Below are 23,679 nucleotides of genomic sequence, written 5' to 3'. Positions count from 1 at the left end.
CACCCTCACCAATGTACTTTTTAAAAAACCCCCCAAAAAACTCCAATGGATCCATAGAAAATAATAGATTAAAAAACTAATCCAAAAAGAAACCCCCACAAAATCCAAGACAAAGAACAAGAAAACGGCAAAGCCCTCCTCCCATACATAAAAGGCACCACAGACAGAATCAGTAAGATCCTCCATAAACACAACATCAAAACAGCATTCTGCACAAACAGAAAAATATCCACCATCCTTAGAAACCCCAAAGATAAAATTGAATTAGAAAATCAAGGAGTATACGAAATCCCATGCACCACTTGTCCCACCACATACATCGGACAAACCAACAGAAGAATAAGTGCACGCATTGAAGAACATAAGAACTCAGTCAAAAAAGAGGAACCAACATCTTCCCTGGTCCAACACCTTAAAGCCACAGGACATGAAATTGACTTTAAAAATACCAGAACCATTGCCAAAAGTGAACATTTTAATAACAGAATAATCAGAGAAGCCATCGAGATAGAAAAAACGCCCACACAGCATGAACAAGCGAGATGATACCTCCCGCCTACCAGCCATTTGGAAACCTGCCCTTATTGACAAACGACTCCCTAACCCCAAAATCTTAAACCCTCTGCAACTCAGACTAACCTGAGCACAACCAAACAGAACACTCCCCCAGCCAATCAGAGCACAGCCAAGCCCCTAACCATTCAGAACACACCTCCACCCAATCAGAACACAGCCAAGCTCCCACCCAATCAGTTCATACCCCCACTGGCAGTTAAAAGGAAGAAACAGCTAAGACCACACATTGCTGCTCAAAGCACGAAGCTAAAACACCAGCCTGAAGATGACGAATGGGACTTCGTCGAAACGTGCCAAGACACTTCCAATTTTACGCGGGAGAAAACCCGAACAACAACCAAAGACCTATATATATAATATATATATATATAATATATATACATTACAATTGCTCCCCAACAATCTGGGTCCTCATTTTACCTACCCAGAAGGATGGAAGGCTGAGTCAACCTTGAGCCGGTGAGATTTGAACCGCTGACCTGCTGAACACAGTCAGCTAAAGTGGCCTGCAGTACTGCACTCTAACTGCTGCGCCACCTCGGCTCTTTCTTGAGCAGTGGGCTAGACTAGAAGACCTCCAAGGTCCCTTCCAGCTCTATTCTATTCTGTTCTGTTCCGTTCCGTCCCATCCTGTCCCGTCCCGTCCCATCCCATTATCCTATCCTATCCTATCCTATCCTATCCTATCCTATCCTATCCTATCTTATCCTTGTATTCTATTCTACCTTATTTTATCCTATCCTATTTTATCCTATCCTATCCTATCCTATCCTATCCTATCCTTCTATTCTATCCTATCCTATCCCATCTCATCCTATTATCCTATCCTATCCTATCCTATCCTATCCTATCCTATCCTATTCTATTCTATTCCTCAGAAGCAGAACATAAAGACATTTGTGCCCCACCCCATCCTTGGAGCCAGAGCAGACAAAGATGCTGTGAATCAAACAACTTTTTCCAGGGTACACCACAACAGAAAAAAGGAGCCAAGAAATAAAATGATGAAATGATTAGAGTTAGGCTAACCTTGGCATCGTCCATCTATTCTCTAGGACAGAATTACAGCTCTTTGTGAGCACTGCAGAAAGTACAGGCCAATGACTTGGCATGTTCTCCAGCAAGAATACACAAGTTGTTTGGACAACAACAACTTTGAACTCTTTGCCCGCTTGGAAGCAGGCTGAAAACAAAAGGATCTCTCTCACACACACTCTATCTCTCTCTCTCTCTCTTTTTAACAAGCTAACATTCACATTCCATTTTTCCACTCCTCTAAGCCACCCAAAGTGACTTACAGCCTTAAAAACCATGAGACATTGAAGAAAAAGAAATATATGTAGTCCTCAACTTACGGACCACAATTGTGGCCGGCCTTCCTGCTGCTAAGCGAGACATTTGCTAAGTGAGTTTTACAACCTTGCTTGCCACAGCTATTAAGCAAATGACTGCACTTGTTAAGTTAGTCACACGCTTGTTAAGTGAATTTGGCTTCCCCGTTGACTTTGCTTGTCAGAATGTCGCAAATGGTGATCACACAACCCTGGGACATTGCGACCATCATAAATACGAGCCAATTGGCAAGAATCTGAATTTGGAATCACGTGACCCAGGGACGCTGCGACCGTCACAAATATGAATCAGTGCCAACCGTCTGAACTTTGAACATGTGACTGTGAGGATGTTGCAACGGTCGTAAGTGTGAAAAATGGCCCTAGGTCACTTTTTTCAGTGTCAATTTAATTTCGAACATTCACTAAAGCAGGGGTAGGCCATCTTGCCTCTTTTATGAAGCGTGGACTTCAACTCCCAGAATTCCTGAGCCAGCCACGCTGAGGGGAAAGGGAGAGGCTTCCAAGCTGAGCCATGCTGGCTCAGGAATTCTGGGAGTTGAAGTCCACGAGTCATGAGGGGGCTATAGTTCCCCCATGCTGGCTCAGGAATTCTGGGAGCTGAAGTCCACGAGTCATAAAGCAGCCTAGGCCTAGGCCAGAGATAGGCAACCTTGGCTCTTTTATGACTCGTGAACTTCAACTCCCAGAATTCCTGAGGCAGCATGGCTCAGCTTGGAAACCTCTCCCTTTCCCCTCAGCATGGCTGGCTCAGGAATTCTGGGAGTTGAAGTCCACGAGTTATAAAAGAGCCAAGGTTGCCTACCCCTGCACTAAATGAACCGTGGTTGCGTGGAGAACTACCTGTAATCATATGACAAGTAAAACATTCCAGTTGGAACAATAGACAGACCGCTGAAAGGGCTGTTAAAATGGAGAGCCACTTCGGTCTAACAGTGATGGCACCAGGCTAAAAACCAGGAGATTCGCCCTATAACCCGATTTTAATGAAGCCCTGCTACAAACTATAGCTTTATTCGCCATCATTGCTCAACAGATTCACCTACATTTATTTCCTCCAATGTCTAAGCTCGGCCCACTCACCAATGACTCTGGGCAGCTGACAGAAAATAAGAAAGGAAAGATCAGTGTTGACTTAAAAGTCTCTTGTTTTTAATTTAACAGATTGCTTACATGTACTATATTGTTTGTTCCTAATGGTGATGGAGTTCATTCACTTGCTACCCATGTTTCATAAATAAATCTGACACTGCTATTTCCCAGTGAACGGAAACCAATCCACCATCTACCCAATCCACTTGCATGTATTTATTTAATTCGTTAAACTTTATTTGCTACTTCTCTCACCATGGGTCTAATTCTAGACGGCTTACATGGCTTGAAGCCAGACGATTTGAAGAAATGCCTCTCCCCTATTAGAATCCTGCATCCAGTTTTGGTCTCCACTATCTAAAAAATATGTTAAGACTCTAGAAAGAGTGCAGAGAAGAGCAACGAAGATGATTAGGGGGCTGGAGGCTGAACTATATGAAGAACGGTTGCAGGAATTGAGTACGGCTACTCTAGAGAAAAGAAGGACGAGGGGGGACAGGATAGCAGTCTTCCAATATCTCAGGGTTTGCCATGAAGAAGAGGGAGTCAAGCTGTTCTCCAAAGCGCCTGAAGGCAGGACAAGAAACAACGGATAGAAACTGACCAAAGAGAGAAGCAACCTGGAACTAAGGAGGAATTTCCTGACAGTGAGAACAATTATTCGGTGGAACAACCTGCCTCCAGAAGTTATGAATGCTCCAACACTGGAAGTTTTTAAGAAGAGACTGGACAACCACTTGTCTGGAATGGTATAGGGCTTCCTGCTTGAGCAACGGGTTGGTCTAGAACAGGGGTGTCAAACTCAATTTCATTGAGGGCCGCATCAGCATTGCGGTTGCCCTGGGGAGGGGCGTGGGGGTGTGTGGCCAGGGTGGGTGCGGCCTACTGGGTGGGTGTGGATGAGTGGGTGTGGCCTAGTGGGTAGGCGTGGCCAGCTCTACATCATTCACGTCAAGGGTGCCTGTGGGGGCCTGGGCAGGAGTGGGACAGATCTGAGGGTCTCTGGCAGAACGGGGTGGGACCAGGGCAAGTGCCAAGGCATGGCCCACTGGAGGAGCCTCACTGTTCCTCTCAGGCCATGTGGGGGGGGGGGGCTGGATGGTGGTGCGAGCTGCCCAGAGCCCTGGGCAACAGAGGTCAAATGCCCAGCCTGGCCCTCGAGCACCTGCGGCACCAAGCCCAGCCCCACTTCCCCAAGGGGGCACCCAGCTGCACTTACGTCCTCAAGGCTGCTGCTGCTGTGCTTGCTCTCCTTAGCGAGGTTGCTCATGATGGGCACGAGGGCAAAGTCAGAGGGAGGCCCATTCCCTCCCAATGGAAGGAGACCTGGCTTTGTATCCAAAGCTTCCTTAGCAATAGGGTGGGAGACCCCCAGGATAGGCCAGGAGGAGGGGGCAAGGGGATGTTGAAAGGGCAGCAGGGCAGAACGAAGGCAGGAATTCCCTCAGACCCTCCCTCTCCTTTCCTTCTTTCCTTCCTTCCTTCCTAAGAACAGAGTGGTGGGAAAATATTTGAGATGAGGGAGGGAGAAAGACAGGCAAGAAATGCAGCTGGGGAGGTGTCACCCTTTGTGAGGAATGAAGAAATGCACCATCGCCTGGAAGTGGCCAGCTCATGGCCCTCACCTACTTCACATATCTGGCTTGGTGAGCTCTGGGGGAGGGGATGCCATGAGCAGTGTGAGAGTCAACATTACCTGTGCAATGCCGCCCAGCCCCCAGCCTGCCCGGTTTCGGTAGGCAGCGGGGCGCTCTCCTCACAGCGCCGAGAGGCTGAGCCGAGTAACACAAATCCAAAAAGAAGCGCAATGCCACCCAGCCCTTAGCCTGCCCGGTTTCGGGAGGTAGCGGGGCACTCTCCTCACAGTGCCAAGTGGTTGAGCCGGGGGGGGGGGTGCGAAGCTCGCCAACTTTGCACCTTGCTGCCTGCTGAAACTGGGCAGGCTGGGGGCTAGGCAGCATTGCACTTCTCATCAGATTTGCGCCACCCGGCTCAGCTCTTGGCGCTGTGAGGAGAGCGACCCGCTGCCTGCTGAAACTGGGCAGGCTGGGAGCTGGGCGGCCTTGCGTTTCTTTTTGGATTTGTGTTACCCGGCTCAGCCTCTCAGCACGTAAGGAGAGCGCCCCGCTGCCTGCCAAAACCCCTCCCCCAGAGCCCATCAAGCCAGATATGTGAAGTAGGCGAGGGCCATTTGCTGGCCACTTCCAGGCAATGGTGCATTTCTTCATTCCTCACAAAGGGTGACACTTCCCCAGCATGCACCCAGAGGGCAGGGCCGACGCGGCAGGGGCTGGTTCCTCGCTGTTTCCAGACGGCCTTGTGGAGCTAAGACTGAATGCGTTTCAGCATAGATGGCCACCACAAAATTGTGCATTGGCTCCCGGCCGGCCTGGGCCAGGGCCAAGGCAGCGGGGGGCAGTTCCCTCACTGTTTCCAGGATGGCTTCGCAGGCCACATGAAACCACTTCACGGGCCGCATCCGGCCCCCAGGCCTTGTGTTTGACAGGTCTGGTCTAGAAGATCTCCAGGATCCCTTCCACCTCTGTTATTCTGTTATCTACCTGGCCCACCTGGATGGAGTATGTTACAGGAATGGTCATCGATTAGGGATGCTCATCTGGTGGGACCACAGAAAGGGGTCTTCTCGGTGGTGGCCCTTTTTTTTATGGAACATCACTTTCCTCCGAGATACGGTTGGCCACCACCCGATTGCTTTTCCAAAAGTCTCTTAAAAACGTGGTTTTTGTCAGTGGGCCTGGGGTCCACGAATGGGGCCACTCAAGCGATTCATTTGACTGTGTTGTTGCTGCCACTGAGGGAGAGATGTTACGGGGTTTTATTCTATTTTTTTTTTTTTTTAATTTTGTAAGCCGCTTGGAGCCACCCATGTGTGAGTAAAATAAATAATATATTTCTGGCTTTCAGCTCACAGGGAACAATCCAGTTCGCAATCACGACTTTTTCACAAATTTAGGAACAGCTTTGAAAAGCTCCTAATGGGGCAGCTTTATACTGGAGGACGGTTAAGGAATTAAAACTTAACCCCCACCTCCCTCCTCCGTGTGTCCGGCTCCCTCTTTTGCCCTCTGGTGTTAATGATTTTACCTGGTAATTATTTTACCTGCTGGGTTCTTTCTGTTATGATTGATGGTTTTAATGGTTTTTTTTAGTTTTTATATGCTGTAAGCCGCTCAGAGTTGTTGGATACAAGATGGGCGATAAATGAATGAATGAATGGCAAAGGTCCATAGGGATATCCTGGAATAAATGACCAATCTAGAATAAGGATGCAGCAAGTGAGATTTTTTTCAATGGTCAAAAGCTAAACTCATTCATTGGTTAAGAGGGAACCTGAGTGTCCAGAAGGAAGAGGCTGTTTCCCCAATCGAGATTTTGGATGGAGTGTCACCTTACATCTTTTCTTTAAAGTTGGTCACTTCTAAAGAGAGACTCTAAATCAGGGGTCCCCAACTCCCGGCACTGGTCCGCAGCATGCCAGCAACTGTACCCCGCCAACAAGCAAAGCTCCATCCACCATATGCAGGCAGCATACAAAGCCACACCTCCTCTAGTCGGTGGAAAAACCTCTCTCTATGGAACCGATCCTTGGTGCCCAAAAGGTTGGGGGCCTCTGCCCTAGATCAGGGGTCCCCAATGCAAAGGGGAGGGATGCCTGTACACGCACGTGTGTGCTCGAAGGGGGCTGAAAGCGCACGCACGAATGGGGCCACGATTGCGCACACGATGTGGGGGGGAGGCGTGTGCGCTCTCAGCGACGATGGCGTCCGCATGCCGCCGCAATGCTAGTGCTCACGATACTAGCTAGTGCATACACGCTGGCCAGCCCCTCAGGTGGCCCAGTGGCCAACAGCTCCCGGCCAGGTAGTAGACTGCGGCCCACAGTTTGGGGACCTCTGCCCTGGATGACAGCCATGGTACAATTCCCAGCTCAGGCAGACAAAAGAAGCGCCATCTTCTAGCAGGCTTGAAGGCAGAGCAGAAGGTATGGTAGATGCTTACCTTCACTGTGCTGGCTACCTGCGCTGCCCCCTCCGTAGCTGTAACCTGGCTCAGGAAATCCAGGATGTGGGTTGTAGGGGTGTGGAGGGGGATACTGGTAAGGAAAAGCTATAGGCCAGGGGGCCGCTCCTGGGTGGGGTAACGGGGCCAGCGTGTCCTGGTCGGAGGCCCCACTCGATCCATCGTGGTCATGCAAGGAGAGGTTGGCCATATCTGCAAGAAGAAAGAGGCACAAAAAAACCCCCAGCAAAGGTTAAATCAGCAGTCCCCAATCTTCCCGGCTTTGCGGACTAGCAGTGGGGGGGGGGAGGATGGTTACATGCAAGCTTAACGCTCAGCTACAAATATTCTCCTTTGTTGTGATTATTTTATCAGTGGCCCCATCCCAAGACGGAAGAAAAAGACAAGGAGACGTGCAGGATTTAGCAATCCACTCGGGCTCTGCTCTGCACAGCGTCTCCCTGTCGCTTGTTCAGGATAAGGGTGCCTTCTGCAACTCCTCACCCCGCCCATCGGGATCACCCGTCTGCTTTTTTTTTTCCCCCCTTTCCTGCTAAATCATCTTTTTCTGCTAAATCACCCCTTCCTTCCTTCTCAAACACTTCACAGGCAAAAATGTCTTTAACTGAAAACACTCTGCTTTGATCACTGGGCTGCAGCCAGCTTGAAAACACCCAAATAGGCCGTTCAAATGAATTCTGGAACATTTTCAAGCAAAGCAAAGAAAAAAACAGACAAAGAAAAGAAGCATCCCAGTCAGCTTGGAATGGTTCCAAAATGATCAAAACTCCCTGTTTCAAGATGAAAAAGTTTTGAGTTTGAACTACAGGCGGTCCTGGACTTACAACTTTTCTTTTAGTGACCATTTGAAGTTAGGACGCTGAAAAAAGGGACTTAATGACCACTTTTTCCACACTTAGGACCACTGCGGTGTATCCCTGTGGTCATGTGATCAAAATTTAGTCTGTTTGGCAACTGACTCCTAATTTATGACTGTTGCAGTGTCCTGGGGTCATGTGATCCCCTCCTGCGACCTTCTGACAAGCAAAATCAAAAGAGTCACTTAACAACCGTGTTGCTAATTTAACACCGGCAGTGATTCACTTAACAAACCGTGGCCAGGGAGGTCCTAAAATGGGGCAAAACTCGCTTAACAACTGCCTCACTTAGCAACAGAAAATTTTGGGGTCGTAATTCGAGGACTTCCTGCTTTTGGGCCTCCCCCTCCTTCCTAGCCCGTAGCCGTGATTATAAGCCGTACTTCCACAGATGTCTCCAAAGATGTAGTAGCACTGCTCCGAGAAGGTGATCTTGTTGACCGTGTGGCGGATATAACCAGCCTTCAACAGGTTGCTGGCATACTTGCGAGACTCTCGCCGGTCCGTAAAGCCCTCCACATGATGGTACAGCCAATCGACCACATCCGACCCTGGCAAGGGGCAGAAGCAAGCAAGACCGAACAAGAAAGTGAGGCAACGACAAATGGAAGGCGGTATATGGTGGTTAGGATAGCGCTGGCACTGGGGGGTGCTCAGCTTTTGAGGCCTACCTCGGCTACAGAAATTCTCAGCATGACATGGGGCCTTGTCATTAGCTTGTAGGGTTTATTCCTCTGCAGAGGTGGGGAACGATGGCCCCTTTGTGACCTGTGGACTCCCAGAATTCCTGAGCCACCATGGCTGTCTTAGGAATTCTGGGAGTTGAAGTCCCTCATAACAGTCTCAATAATACTGGGAGTTGAAGTCCACAGGTCGTAAAAAGATTGGGCAACTATGGCCCCTTTATGACCCGTGGACTTCAACTCCCAAAATTCCTCAGCCAGCACGGCTGTCTTAGGAATTCTGGGAGTTGAAGTCCCTCATGACTGTTTCAATAATACCGGGAGTTGAAGTCCACAGGTCGTAAAAAGATTGGGCAACTATGGCCCCTGTATGATCTGTGGACTTCAACTCCCAAAATTCCTCAGCCAGCACGGCTGTCTTAGGAATTCTGGGAGTTGAAGTCCCTCATGACTGTCTCAATAATACTGGGAGTTGAAGTCCACAGGTCGTAAAAAGATTGGGCAACTATGGCCCCTGTATGATCTGTGGACTTCAATTCCCAGAATTCCTGAGCCAGCACAGCTGTCTCAGGAATTCTGGGAGTTGGAAGTCCCTCATGACTGTCTCAGGAATACTGGGAGTTGAAGTCCACAGGTCGTAAAAGGGCCATCGTTCCCCACCCCTGCTGTAGAGGAAAAAACAGCATTTTTCCCCTTCATTTTTTGTCACTGAAGCCCAAGCAAAGTGTATGCGATAGGAAAAAAAATAACTTTTTTTTGTGACAGGCCATTTGGGGAACTCACAATGAATTGCTTCCCATTCCAAAAGATTCATTCCCGGGAAATGAATGAACTATTGTGACCAGATTGGTACCAGTTTAGAATTAAAATGGCAATGCTGCCTCTGAGAATTCTGGGAGTTGAAATTCACAGAAAATGGCTAAGGCTGGGAAACACATGTGTTACACAACACATCACTTCTATGCAGAACACATTATTATTTTGGGGGGGGGGAAAGTCCATTTTAAATCTTGGTATGGGATATGCTCAAGAAATCTACCCACCCTTACTTGAAAACAAACCCAATCAGGTTCATTAAGACTGAATGTTGCAATCAAAATATAGTATCCATGGATGGATTCAACCTAGTGGGGACTTAACCTTAGCAGCTTGAATGAGTAAATCACGAGCAATCAGAACTCAGTGAGGTGAGTGCAGCAGTTGTAAAAATGAGGCCAGGAGTAAAGGAGAATAAGTAGATCCAGAAACTACGTTGGAGGGAACTCAGCTAGAAAAGCTAAGCGCGAATAACGAGTTGAGAAGTGTGCAAAAGATAACAAAAAATATAAACCCCATTAAAAAACAAAGTAAACCGGACAAAAGTACCTGTGCATGCCAGAAATAAAAAAAAAAAAGCCAAAAGGGGGAGTATTTATTTATTTAAATAATATAAATGTCCCCTCCCCAGTTCAGACTCTGACTCCTGATGGATAACAATTAGATTGAAGCGAATATAAAAACCCACAAAATTAAGAACAAGAAACCAACGGGACATGATACAACCCAGGCGAGACCACAATGACTCAGTCAAAAAATTTGTTTCAGAAGGCTTATCCATCACCCTGACTGAGTCTTGGAAAAGCAAAGTCATTAACATCTTAAGGAAGGCCAGTAGGGGCAGGACCATCAAGGGTGGAGTATGTCACTAAGAGAAAACTGGTGTAACCATCATGGGCAATGGGGATAAGCCATGCCCAACGAATGCTCCTTGATGATCCCACTTTAGCTTGGAGGGAAGCATGGAGTCGGGCCGGAGGGCTCTGTCTTGGACCTGATGCTCTCGAACATTTTTATGAATGACTTGGAAGAAAGAGTTGAGGGGACGCTTGTCAAGTTGACAACTGAGGCAAAGGTGAGAGGGGCGGTAAATGATTTAGATGAGAGAGAGAGAGAGAGAGAGAGAGAGAGAGAGAGAGAGAGAGAGAAGAGAGAGAAAAGAGTGAAAGATAGAGGAGAGAATGAGAGAATGAGAGAGAAGAGAGAAAGAGAGAATGAGAGAGAAAAGAAAGAGAAGAAAGAAAGAGAGAGAAGAGAGAATGAGAGAGAGAGAAAGAGAGGAGAGAGAAAGGACAGAGAGAGAATGAGAGAGAAAGAAGAGAGGACAGAGAGAATGAGAGAGAGAGAAGAAAGAGAGAAGAAAGAATGAGAGAGAAGAGAAAATGAGAGAAGAGAGAGAGGACAGAGAGAGAATGAGAGAGAGAGAAAGAGAAGAGAGAGAGGACAGAGAGAGGAGAGAGAGAAAGAGAAAGAGAAGAGAATGAAAGAGAGAGAGAATGAGAGAGAGAGAAGAGAATGAGAGAGAAGAAAGAGAAGAAAGAATGAGAGAGAGAGAAAGAGAGAAGAGAGGACAGAGAGAGAAGAGAAAGAGAGAGGAAGAGAATGAGAGAGAGAGAGAGAGAAGAAAGAGAGAGAAGAATGAGAGAGAGAGAAAGAGAGAAGAGAGGACAGAGAGAGAAGAGAAAGAGAGAGGAAGAGAATGAGAGAGAGAGAGAGAGAAGAAAGAGAGAGAAGAAAGAATGAGAGAGAGAGAAGAGAGGACAGAGAGAAGGGAATGAGAGAGAGAAAGAGAAGAGAATGAGAGAGAGAAGAGAGAGAAGAAAGAATGAGAGAAAGAGGGGAGAGAGGACAGAGAGAATGAGAGAGAAGAGAATGAGAGAGAGAGAAGAAAGAGAGAAGAAAGAATGAGAGAGAAGAGAAAATGAGAGAAGAGAGAGAGGACAGAGAGAGAAGAGAGAGAGAGAAAGAGAAAGAGAAGAGAATGAGAGAGAGAGAGAGAGAGAAGAAAGAGACAGGACAGAGAGAGAATGAGAGAGAGAGAAGAAAGAGAGAAGAAAGAATGAGAGAAGAGAGAGAGGACAGAGAGAGAATGAGAGAGAGAGAAAGAGAAGAGAGAGAGGACAGAGAGAGAAGAGAGAGAGAGAAAGAGAAAGAGAAGAGAATGAGAGAGAGAGAAGAGAATGAGAGAGAGAGAAGAAAGAGAGAAGAAAGAATGAGAGAGAAGAGAAAATGAGAGGAGAGAGAGAGGACAGAGAGAGAATGAGAGAGAGAGAAAGAGAAGAGAGAGAGGACAGAGAGAGAAGAGAGAGAGAGAAAGAGAAAGAGAAGAGAATGAGAGAGAAAGAGAAGAGAATGAGAGAGAGAGAGAAGAAAGAGACAGGACAGAGAGAGAATGAGAGAGAGAGAAGAGAATGAGAGAAGACAGAGATTAAAAAAAGCTTTAGACAGGCTCGGGCGATGGACTGAAATGAATAGAATGGAATTTAACAGGACAAAATATTGAAATCTGGACAGAAGTATACATGTGAAAAGGAACTGGGTGTCCTTCTCAACCACAAATGAAACATGACTCAGCAGAGGGATTCTGCTGCTAAACACACAAGGGTTATCTTGGAAAGCATTAACGGGAGCACAAAGTTCATATCGCAGGAAGCAACTGTTCTGTTCGTGTCAGATTCTACTCGATTCCTGTGTCCATTTCTCCATACCACAGCGCAAGAAGGAAAGCAAGAAACAAACTCTCTTGTTGACTTCTTTTATATATAGAAAAGTCTAGTGGTTAAAGGCACCAGGCGAGAAAGCAAGAGACTATGAATTCTAGTCCCGCCTCAGACATGAAAGCCATCTGGGTGACTTTGGGCCAATCACCAGGAGACAGGGAGTTCTAGTCCCGCCTCAGACATGAAAGCCAGCTGGGTGACTTTGGGCCAATCACCAGGAGACAGGGAGTTGTAGTCCCGCCTCAGACATGAAAGCCAGCTGGGTGACTTTGGGCCAATCACGCCCTCTCAGACCAATTCACCTCACAGGATTGTTGTTGTGGGGAAAATAGGAAGAGGAAGATGTGTTGAATATGTTTGCCACCGTGAATTATTTGTGAAACTAATAAAGGCGGGATAGATAGATAGAGAGAGAGAGAAAGAGAGAGAGAGAGAGAGAGAGAGAGAGAGAGAAAGAAAGAAAGAAAGATAGATAGGATAGAGATAGATAGATAGATAGATAGATAGATAGATAGATAGATAGATAGATAGATAGATAGATAGATAGATAGATAGAGACAGATAGATAAATGGAGAGAGAGAGAGAGAGAGAAAGATAGATAGGATATAGATAGATAGATAGATAGATAGATAGATAGATAGATAGACAGACAGACAGACAGACAGACAGACAGACACAGGAATACAGAGACAATGATGAAGGAGAAAGAAACTCAGCACGCAATTCAGACAAGACTTAGCCTGAACCCCCTCCTCCACCTACAATATGGCTATAATATCTTCTCTATAAACTTCTTTATAGGGATGTGGTTTTAAGGTGGCAGACATGAAGCAATTTGAACGTAGGAATTGGCTGTCAAAATTCTGTGGAGGAGGACCTAAAGATGAACAGATTCCTCAGTTGTTCTTTAGCCTAGCTGGCTCAGGAATTCTGGTGTAGTTCCCCACCTCTGCTCTCTACAGCAACACTGGTTATCTTTCTGTCTCTGTCTATGCATTGGTTATCTTTCTGTCTCTGTCTATGCACTCCAGCTACCTATTTGAGAGACCCACTGAAGACGTAGCCCAGGGGTCTTCAAACTTGTCCCTTTTAGGACTTGTGGACTTCAACTCCCAGAATTCCTCAGCCAGGCACGTGTGCCTGGCTGAGGAATTCTGGGAGTTGAAGTCCACAAGTCCTAAAAGGGACAAGTTTGAAGAGCCCTGGCTTAGCAGCTCTCAATCACCACCCTCCCCCGGGCTCCTCTAGTCAGCCTTACCAATGAAGGCACTGGGAATGGTGATCTTCAGCCACATGCGGTCACGCACCTCCAAGCCCGACTCCGGTGAGGCCATGGCTTTGACAATGGTGGCCATATCGCTATGGATGGAGAGGTGAAAGTCATCAAGACCTGTACAAAAGGAAGGAAGGAAGGTGGAGGAATGCACGTTGAGCACCGCCTACAGATTCCGACGTTCTCCAGATCTGTCAACCAGAGATCCTGGGAATCCAACACATTTAAGGAATAGAGAACTGGGGAAGGCTGCAAGAGAGATGGAGGCTGGGAAACCGATAGGCATCTCCTAAGAAGCCACTGGGATCGACAGTCTCCCTCTGAATAGGACTCTTTCTTAAACCTCTGGTGCAGGTCAAAAACTGCTGTGAAGTCAAGGGTCTTCCCAAGGAACCATTTTTTTAAAAAAAAAAATTCAGCAAATGATCTGTTTCTGCCTGACATGACTTGTAACTGCTTTGTTCTTCTACTTTGAATTTTCTTTTAAAAAACTAAGGACAGCTGCGCTGGGATTTTTTTTTTTTTTCATTTCCCCCAAACAGGAAGTGATCGGATCAAGGCCAAGTTGATAATAATGATAATAATAATGATAATAGTAGTAGTAGTAGTAGTAGTAGTAGTAGTAGTAGTAGTAAAGTTGGAAGGGACCTTGGAGGTCATCTAGTCTAACCCCCTGCTCAGACAGGAAACCCTATACCATTTCGGACAAATGACTGTCCAGTCTCTTCTTAAAAACTTCCAGTGTTGGAGCATCCACCGCTTCTGGGCAGGTGTTCCACTGGTTAATTGTTCTAATTGTCAGGAAGTTTCTCCTTAGTTCTAGGTGCTTCTCTCCTTGCTTAGTTTCCACCCGTTGCTTCTTGTCCTGCCTTCAGGCGCTTTGGAGAATAGCTTGACTCCCTCTTCTTTGGGGCAGCCCCTGAGATATTGGAACACTGCTATCATGTCCCCCCTCGTCCTTTTCTTCATTAAAATATACTACCCAATTCCAGCAACCGTTCCTTATATGTTTTAGCCTCCAGTCCCCTAATCGTCTTTGTTGCTCTTCTCTGCACTCTTTCTAGAGTCTCAGCATCTTTTTTACATCGTGGTGACCAAAATTGGATGCAGTATTCCAAGTGTGGCTTTACCAAGGCATTGTAAAGTGGTATTAACACTTCACGTGATCTTGATTCTATCCCTCTGTTAATGCAGCCCAGCTCTCTGTTAACGCAGCCTAGATTTCAGGAACACCCAAGCCTGAGGTCTCCCAGATGTTTCACGTGGCCAAACTGATATTCCATAGCCAGTGATGTGCAAAATATTTCCAGCTCCAAATTCTCTCCTGTTTCACTTCAAAATTTTGATTCCTAACCTTCCCGGAAAGGTGACCAGGGCTTGTTTCACTAGCCTGGAAGTCAGCTAAATTTGAGGCATCCCAGAAAGGCCCACCGATGATGCCACGGCAACCTGCCACCAAATTTCTATCTGTTTTTTTGCGCACACACCGCAATCGCCGTCTTCGTTTTTTCGACCACATTTGTAACCCAGGAAACAGCTCAAAATGAGCGTGTTTGAGATTGGATCATGACTGAGAAACTCCACAAGTCAACTGTTCTGTGCTCAAAAGCCACGGCTTATTCAAATTGTCCTACGTGGCTGTTCTCCCAAACCCAATCAGTAGCTATCCCTTCACCATCTCCAGATCTTCCTCATGGCCACAATAGTTCCAGTAAGGATCCTGTCCTTTTTTGTTCTAGTGCCCCCTAGGCTCCCTTGGGCTTTAGTCACACTTCCCCCCACTTCCTTACCCATCAGGCAAAGTAGGCAAGAAGTCTTCTGCCCATGTTGTTCCACAAGCTTGCTCTGAAACAAAATACAGGTAGTCCTCAACTAATGCCCGCGATCGGGACCGGGATTTCTGTTGCAAAGCAAGGCAAGGGAAGCCGTGCCTCGTTTTTACAAACTTTTTTTGCAGTGCTTGTTAGGCAAATCACTGCAGCTGTTAAGTGATTCATGCGGTCGTTAAGCAAATCCACACACACAAACACACACACACACACACACACACACACACCGGATTGTCTTTGCTTGTCAGAAGCCAGTGCAAAAAGTTGCCAATGGAGATCACTTGCCCCCAGGACATTGCAACCGTTGTAAATACATGCCAGTTGCCAAGCACCCAATCGTGGGGAGGCAGTCGTTAAGTGTGAGAACCAGTTATAAGTCAGCTAAAGAAACGGTCGTAAATCGTGGACTATCTGTACTGCCTTCCCTTACCACGGCCGCTCTGCTTTATAGGCCGTGGCGCCTCTCTGGAAGCTAGTCCCAGCTTGATCAGTAGGAGCCGACCAAGGCTTTACCCCCTTCTCACAGCTAGTGTTCCCCTAGGGCAGGGGTAGGCAATCTTGGCTCTTTTATGATTCGTGGACTTCAGCTCCCAGAATTCCTGAGCCAGCCATGCTGAGGGGAAAGGGAGAGGTTTCCAAGCTGAGCCAGGCTGGCTCAGGAATTCTGGGAGTTTATTTATTTATTTATTTATGAGACTTATATACCGCTTTAAGTGCAAGCACTCTCTAAGCGGTGTACACCAGTAAGCAATGTATATATATATTTACATTGCCCCCAACAATCTGGGTCCTCATTTTACCTACCCCGGAAGGATGGAAGGCTGAGTCAACCTTGAGCCGGTGAGATTTGAACCGCTGACCTGCTGAACACAGTCAGCTAAAGTGGCCTGCAGTACTGCACTCTAACTGCTGCGCCACCTCGGCTCATGTTGAAGTCCACCAGTTGAAGTCCACCAGTCATAAAAGAGCTCAGGTTGCTTACCCCTGGTCTAGGGATACTCACCAGACTTTTCTAATTGATCATCTATAGGAATAGCCAGAGGGATAATAATAATAATAATAGTAGTAGTAGTAGTAGTAGTAGTAGTAGTAGTAATAAAGTTGGAAGGGACCTTGGAGGTCATCTAGTCCAACCCCCTACTCAGGCAGGAAACCCTATACCATTTCAGACAAATGGCTGTCCAGTCTCTTCTTAAAAATTTCCAGTGTTGGAGCATTCACCGCTTCTGGAGGCAGGTGGTTCCACTGGTTAATTGTTCTAACTGTCAGGAAGTTTCTCCTTAGTTCTAGGTTGCTTCTCTTCTTGATTAGTTTCCATCCGTTGCTTCTTGTCCTGCCTTCAGGCACTTTGGAGAAGAGCTTGACTCCCTCTTCTTTGGGGCAACCCCTGAGATACTGGAAGGCTGTTATCCTATCCCCCCTCGTCCTTCTCTTCATTAAACTAGTCATACCCAATTCCAGCAACTGTTCCTTGTATGTTTTAGCCTCCAGTCCCCTAATCATCTTTGTTGCTCTTCTCTGTACTCTTTTCTAGAGTCTCAGCATCTTCTTTACATCGTGGTGACCAAAACTGGATGCCGTATTCCAAGTGTGGCCTTACCAAGGCCTTGTAAAGTGGTATTAACACTTCGCGTGATCTTGATTCTCTCCCTCTGTGAATGCAGCCCAGCACTGTGTTTGGACTAGAAGACCTCCAAGGTCCCTTCCTTCCAGCGCTATGATTCTATGATCACCCTTGTCAAAATGATTAGTGGTCCACAAGTCATAAAGGGGCCATCATTCCCCACCCTGATTTAGGTCAACTTCCACGAGGAGTCCTTGACTTACAGAGCAGTTCCTTTAGTGGCCGTTCATAGTTACAACGGCACTGAACAAAGCGACCTAACCGTTTTTCACACTTACCACCGTTGCAGCATCCCCATGGTCACGTGATCAAAGTTCAGATGCTTAGCAGCCGACCCGTATTTATGACGGTCCCGGGGTTACCTGGTGACCTTCTGTCAAGCCAAGTCAACGGGGAAGCCAGATTCACTTAACAACCGTGTTATTAACTTAACAACTGTAGTGATTCACCAAGAAAGCGTGTAAAGCATGAGGCAAAACTCACTTTAACAACTGTCTCACTTAGCAACAGAACTCTGGGGCTCAACTGTGGTCGTGAGTGGAGGACTACCCTACTTCCTCCTGGCTGACTGTCTGAATTTCTCTACTTCCCTCTTGGTATGTTGAGATGCCTGCACATCTTTTCAAGAGGGACTCCACGTCCCTGCTCAGTACGTCAGAGTCTACCGGGAAAGCAATCCTTAGTTACTGAGGGTCAGATCCTTCTTCCACCAAGGAGAACTCGGCCCTGTCCAGGTATGATTCCTATCAGATGAGGTGTGCAGGTGACGGGAAGCCAAGCAGGAGTGGGACATGCGCGGACACAAGAACTTACGTTCCGTTTCCGGGATGGAGCTGGTGATGGAGGAGCTGGTGGAAGTGATTGTGCTCATGGATGGGCTCATACCGTAGGCAGGGAAGGTGCCGGTCATCGCCGCGGTGTGGGACACCCAAGCTGCCGGGTCGATGGGTCGGATAGGCTCGCCTGAAAGGGAACACGGACCCGGTGAGAAGGCCGCCTCCGCAACCGTCATCCCCCTACGCTGGACCCAAAAACCTCTGGGCAGCCCTGTCCTCCCCCGAGTGTCAGCCGGGACTCACCCGGATCGGAGCACGGAGAGTCCGGCCCAGCCCAGATTCGCTGGGGAGCAACTGGGGGAGAAAAGAGAGGGGTGATCAGCAAGAGGGACACAGAGAGAGAGAGAGAGAGATCCACCTGGCGCCCAGGGATTAGCAGGCAGGGGAGGGGACGTCCATGCAGGGAAAGGACTGGTCTGAGCTGGGATGGAGCGGGAAAGCAGCCGCCAAGTAGGAAGTCCCAGAAGACGGCAGGAGAAAGGCAAAAGAGGAAGGAAGGAAGAGCAGCGCAGAGAGAAGAAAGCGGGAGAATCCCCGTGGCTTTCTCGCACATTACAAGCCCATTGATGCATTTAGCCAAAAGGAGGGTCTATGGCAGGGGTAGGCAACCTCGGCTCTTTTATGACTCATGGACCAACTCCATAGCTGGCTCAGGAATTCTGGGAGTTGAAGTCCATGGGTCATAAAAGAGCCGAGGTTGCCTACCGCTGGTTTATGGAGATTCTCAATCATCCAGCTCTTGGTTGTCCCAGGGGTGCTTTTCCGAAAGGCAACTGGATTTTCTCCCCCCCTTGAAAACGCTGCGCTTCTCATCCAAGAAGCTTCATCTTGGATGAGATGGGAAGCATTTTCAAGAAAAAACAAAACGAGGAGATCCAGTGGCCTTTCGGAAAAGCAACTCCAGGGCCTTCCTGGGAATGTCTCAGTTACTTCTCAAAAGTCTCTCTCTACGTGTAGAAAAGGAGCATTTTCAAGGAGCTGCTAACCTTTTCTGCCAAGCCTTGAGCATTGACCAAGCCTATAAATCTCAATAACCGTATCGCTCCAAGAGCTGTAGGTTTGCCCTACTGATTTTATCTCGGCTTTTGGTCTTTTCACCCTCAAACGAAGGGGGGGTGAAGTACAGGTAGTCTTTGACTTACGACCAAAATTGAGCCCAAAATATTTGTTGCTCAGCTGTTGAGTGAGTTTTGCTCCCATTTTACAACTTTTCTTGCCACAGTCGGTAAGTGAATCACCGCAGTTGTTAAGGGGATAGCACGGTTGTTAAGTGAATCTGCGATGCCCCCATTGACTTTGCTCGTCAGAAGGTCGCAAAACGGGAACACGTGACCCCGGGACGCTGCGACCGTCATAAACACGAGTCAGCTGCCAAGCCTCCGAATTTTGATCACGTGAGCACGGAGACGCTGCAACTGCCGTTAAGTGCGAAAAATGGTCATGAGTTCCTTTGTTTCCAGTTCCGTTGTAACTTTGAATGGTCACTAAATGAACCGTTGTAAGTGGAGGACCACCTGTATATATTCATAATAGCAGGTAGCGCCCTAGACTTACAACAATTTACTTAGTCGCCATCTGAAGCTACAACCACACCAGAAAAAAGTGATTTATGACCGTATTTCATACTTACAACCGTGGCAGCATCCCCCATGGTCACGTGATCCAAATGCAAATGCTTGGCGACTGGTTCGTATTTATAACGGTCGCAGCGTCCCGGGGTCATGTGATCCTTTTGCGGCCTTCTGACGAGAAAAGTCAATGGGCGATCCCACTTAACCGTGTTATTAACTTAAGAACCGCAATGATTCACTTAACATCTCCGACGAGACAGGTCATAAAATGGGGCAAAAGTCACCTAACAACTGTCTCACTTAGCAACAGAAATTTTGGGCTCAATTGTGGTCGTAACCCGAGGACTTCCTGCATGACTGTTCCTCCGTACGGGGATTGGAAACCGTCAGGCCTTTAGATGCGTTTGCGGTCAACATGAGTGGAGGTCCATCCTGTCTTTCTTTCGTCTCGTCTGGTTTTGTCATTGTTATTCACTTCTGGGTTTTTAAATCTTCTTAACTATTTGTACGGAGAGTTGGGGCATGTAATTTTAATTTTTAAAAAAAGGTTATTATTGTGGTTATCATCACCCCCCCCCCCACCAGTCATGTTAACTGATTTCATGTCGTCAAGTTGAGGTCGACTCTAAATGGACCGCCGAGATTCATCTTCTCTGCAATGATCTGCTTTCCTACAATGATCCTTCTGGTCTTCCGATAATTTTGTTTTGTTTTGTTTTGAACAAAACGCTTCAGCTCCGTGCTCTATAAAATCGACTTGTCACGTACATGCCTGACCCGAAGAAACTACAGGCAGAGGTTCACTTACTCCTGGGTAACGAGAAGCAGCCCCTGGGAGTCGGATCCCAGCACTTGGCGACCGTCAACGTGATGGGCCTGCAGCAAAACACAAAGGTTGGCATCCTGCAAGTTGCTTTATAACGTGCCCCATCGCTGGCATTTCCCTCAGGGCAAAACAAAAAACAAAACCAAAAAAAAACCATGACAGCTTCGCCCCACTCCAGTCCCAGAAAGCATTTGAGGAATTCCTACATCCTTTGAGTACATGACGGAAAAGACAGCCCGTAATTCAGCCTTAACAGCATCTGCAGGGCCATCAAAGCCCAGAATGAGCAGCTTTCACTAAAGAGATTGGCTGCACTTATTTTTGTTATTTGCTGGACTGCAATCACTTGCATAACAACAACAACAACAATTTTACTGTGTTTCCCCGAAAATATGACCAGGTCTTTTTTTTTTGCCTCCAAAAGAGGCACCAGGTCTTATTTTCAGGGTAGGCCTTACCTCACCTCCAACATCGACAGCCCCACCCAGCTGGTCCACTTCTTCTGGGGCCGACGTTCTGCAGCTGCATTCGGGTCTGCATTTTGCAGTCAGGCCTTTCCAGAAGGCCTAAGCCGCCGAGTACCGAGCTATGGATTCAATCCATAGCTTGGTGCTCGGCTGCTGAGCTCTTGCAGAACCTTTGAATCCAAAGCTCGGTTCTTGGCTACACAGGCCTTCCGGAAAGCCCCGTGACTGAAAAACGCAGGCCTGGCTGCAGAAGAGGCCTCAGAAGAAAAAGGGGGCCGGCGAGGAGAGGCCTGGCTGCAAGTGGGTGTGGGGCGGGTTGGGCAGCTCCACACCCACACCCCCAGCTTGATTTTTAGGTGTGTGCCTCACCCAAAACTAGGGCTTATTTTGGGGGTAGGGCTCACCCCAAAAAATCAAGCTAGGGCTTATTGTTGGTGTAGGCCTTGCTTTCGGAGAAACACGGTATAAGGAAGGCCGGTTTTATCATCTCTGTAGAATACCAGAGATGCTAAGGCTGAAAACTGGTGATTTGCCCATATTGTATGAGAGCAGAATTCTACGACCACCTGAGGGCACAGCTAAACAACTGAACCTTTGCCTCTCTGCCCAGACAACTACACCATTCAAGCCTGCGCCGAAAGGAAACTGGGACCAAAGAGGCTGGAGAGATGGCCTACCCCGGCTTGTGCACAATTTCCCTCAGCACTCGTACGGCATCGTCGTTACTCATATTCTCAAAATTGGTGTCGTTCACCTGCAAAGATAAATCAAAGAATTCGGGGGAATTCGGGGCTGGGGAATTCTGGGAATTGAAGTTCACACATCTTAAAAGTTGCCAGGGTGGACAAACACTGCTCTTGCATTACTCCAGGCACGAGCAAAGCACCTGTGCTGCTTTTTTAACTTAAGTTTCCTATTTATCACCTGAACGGGAGCTCAAGTGTTCCATAAAAGAGGTACCTGCAGCAACATGTCTCCGGGTTCAATTCTTCCATCAGCTGCAACAGCACCTCCCTTCATAATGGAACCAATGTAGATACCTCCGTCGCCACGTTCGTTGCTTTGCCCAACAATGGAGATGCCTAGGAAATTGTATTTCTCTGCAGAAAAGGGGATGTGCGGTTAGAACATTCCCCCAAGCCCAAAGGCACTATTTGGTCTATCCAATCATTTGTGATCAGGTAAGGTAAGATAAAACCTTTATTATCATGTTTTCACAGTGAGCATACTGGCCCACGTTAAAAATGAAATTCTGCTGCATGCTCTCAAAAGAAACTATCTACCCATACACATACATAACGCACATATACACATGCTATACACATACATATACATACATACATACATATGTTTTCTGAGGTTTTCGCGGGTGTTTGTATGTAAGTCTTTGGTTGTTCGGGTTTTCTCCCGCGTAAAATTGGAAGTGTCTTGGCGACGTTTCGACGAAGTCCCATTCGTCATCTTCAGGCTGGTGTTTTCGGCTTCGTGCTTCGAGGAACAATGTGTGGTCTTAGCTGTTTCCTCCTTTTAACTGCCAATGGGGGTATCTTAAACCCCCCTGCAACTCAGACTAACCTGAGCACAACAAAGCCCCCACCCAAACAGAACACTCCCCCAGCCAATCAGAGCACAGCCAACCCCCCCAGCCAATCAGAGCACAGCCAACCCCCCAGCCAATCAGAGCACAGCCAACCCCCCAGCCAATCAGAGCACAGCCAAGCCCCTAACCAATCAGAACACACCTTCACCCAATCAGAACACAGCCAAGCTCCCACCCAATCAGTTCATACCCCCACTGGCAGTTAAAAGGAAGAAACAGCTAAGACCACACACTACTCCTTGAAGCACAAAGCTGAAAACACCAGCCTGAAGATTACGAATGGGACTTCGTCGAAACGTCGCCAAGACATTTCCAATTTTACGCGGGAGAAAACCCGAATAACCAAAGACCTACATATACATACATACATACATATATATAGGTTGCTATGGGAAAGAAAGATTTCTTTCTCCCATATTTGGGCTGACAGGGTGCACATTCAAGGTAAATACATACATAAACATACATACATACATGCATACATACATACATACATATATATATATATATATATACACACACACACATACATGCATACATACATACACATACATACATACACATACATACATACACATATACATATACATACACACACACACATACACACACACATATATATATAGTGTTTTTTTCTTTTTCTGAAATAACCTAGAGGTTAAAACAGCTGCCTAACGTGCAAGCAGCCCAGGTTTGAATCTCAGCAAGGGTATGGCTAGCTGATGAGTGCTAAGTAGCTCGAAATAGCTATACTAGTCTCCCTTTAACTCTTTGTTGGCAATCCAAATTTAACATACATACATGCATACATGCATACATATATGTATGTATACAGCATGTGTATTATGTATGTGTATATATATCTACAGCCATACACACACACACACACACACACACACACACACACACACACACACGTTTTCCCGAAAATAAGCCCTAGTTAAGAGCCAGCCCACTCCGTCCCATCGTCTGGTTGCTCGCTGTAGCAACAGGCAGGAGGTCTTGCGGTGTGTTGGTGCCGCCACCACCAGGTGAGGTAAGGCAGGTGGCAGGGGATGTAGAACTACCGCACGTGCCCCGCACTGAGTACCTCATGGCCCCCACAGCCAGCCCACTCCCATTCGGCGACCTCTTCCCCCCCTTACCCATTCAATGACCCGACTGCCCTCCCACCTCCTCTTCCCTTTCACTCCCCTCCCAAACCAGACTGCCATGGGCAGGAGAGGCTCAGTCCCCTTTCCTGGTCCTCCACCGCCATTTTGGAGCCAGGGGTGACAACGAAAGGCTAGGCCAGGGGTAGACAAACTTGGCTCTTTTATGACTCGTGGACTTCAACTCCCAGAATTCCTGAGCCAGCCATGCTGAGGGGAAAGGGAGAGGTTTCCAAGCTGAGCCAGGCTGGCTCAGGAATTCTGGGAATTGAAGTCCACCAGTCATGAGGGGGCCATAATTTCCCCATGCTGGCTCAGGAATTCTGGGAGTTGAAGTCCACGAGTCATAAAAGAGCCAAGGTTG

General features: G+C 47.4%; 1 protein-coding gene across 2 annotated transcripts; it reads right to left on the bottom strand.

The window, feature by feature from the left end:
• Window positions 1–6,729: 6,729 nt before the first annotated feature.
• LOC120317380 (segment polarity protein dishevelled homolog DVL-3-like) lies at window positions 6,730–21,839 on the bottom strand. 2 transcript variants are annotated; one of them, XM_039363949.1, is made up of 8 exons: window positions 21,525–21,836; window positions 21,242–21,318; window positions 20,080–20,147; window positions 17,944–17,994; window positions 17,678–17,827; window positions 13,397–13,528; window positions 8,302–8,469; window positions 6,730–7,253 (listed from the first exon to the last, which is right to left on the bottom strand). In XM_039363949.1, exons 1-8 carry the CDS (start codon window positions 21,582–21,584, stop codon window positions 6,997–6,999), a joined length of 963 nt encoding a protein of 320 aa, XP_039219883.1. In that variant the 5' UTR covers window positions 21,585–21,836; the 3' UTR covers window positions 6,730–6,996. The 2 variants fall into 2 exon arrangements, with proteins under 2 accessions (XP_039219883.1, XP_039219884.1); XM_039363950.1 differs by lacking the exon at window positions 17,944–17,994 and having other exon boundaries at window positions 21,525–21,839.
• Window positions 21,840–23,679: the final 1,840 nt, after the last annotated feature.

Source organism: Crotalus tigris, unplaced genomic scaffold (genome assembly GCF_016545835.1).
Source record: "Crotalus tigris isolate CLP2741 ecotype Arizona unplaced genomic scaffold, ASM1654583v1 scf7180000019635.24665, whole genome shotgun sequence".
Classification (NCBI taxonomy): domain Eukaryota; kingdom Metazoa; phylum Chordata; class Lepidosauria; order Squamata; family Viperidae; genus Crotalus; species Crotalus tigris.
Note: the sequence above shows the minus strand (reverse complement) of the source record. Positions and strands in the feature narration are given on the sequence as shown.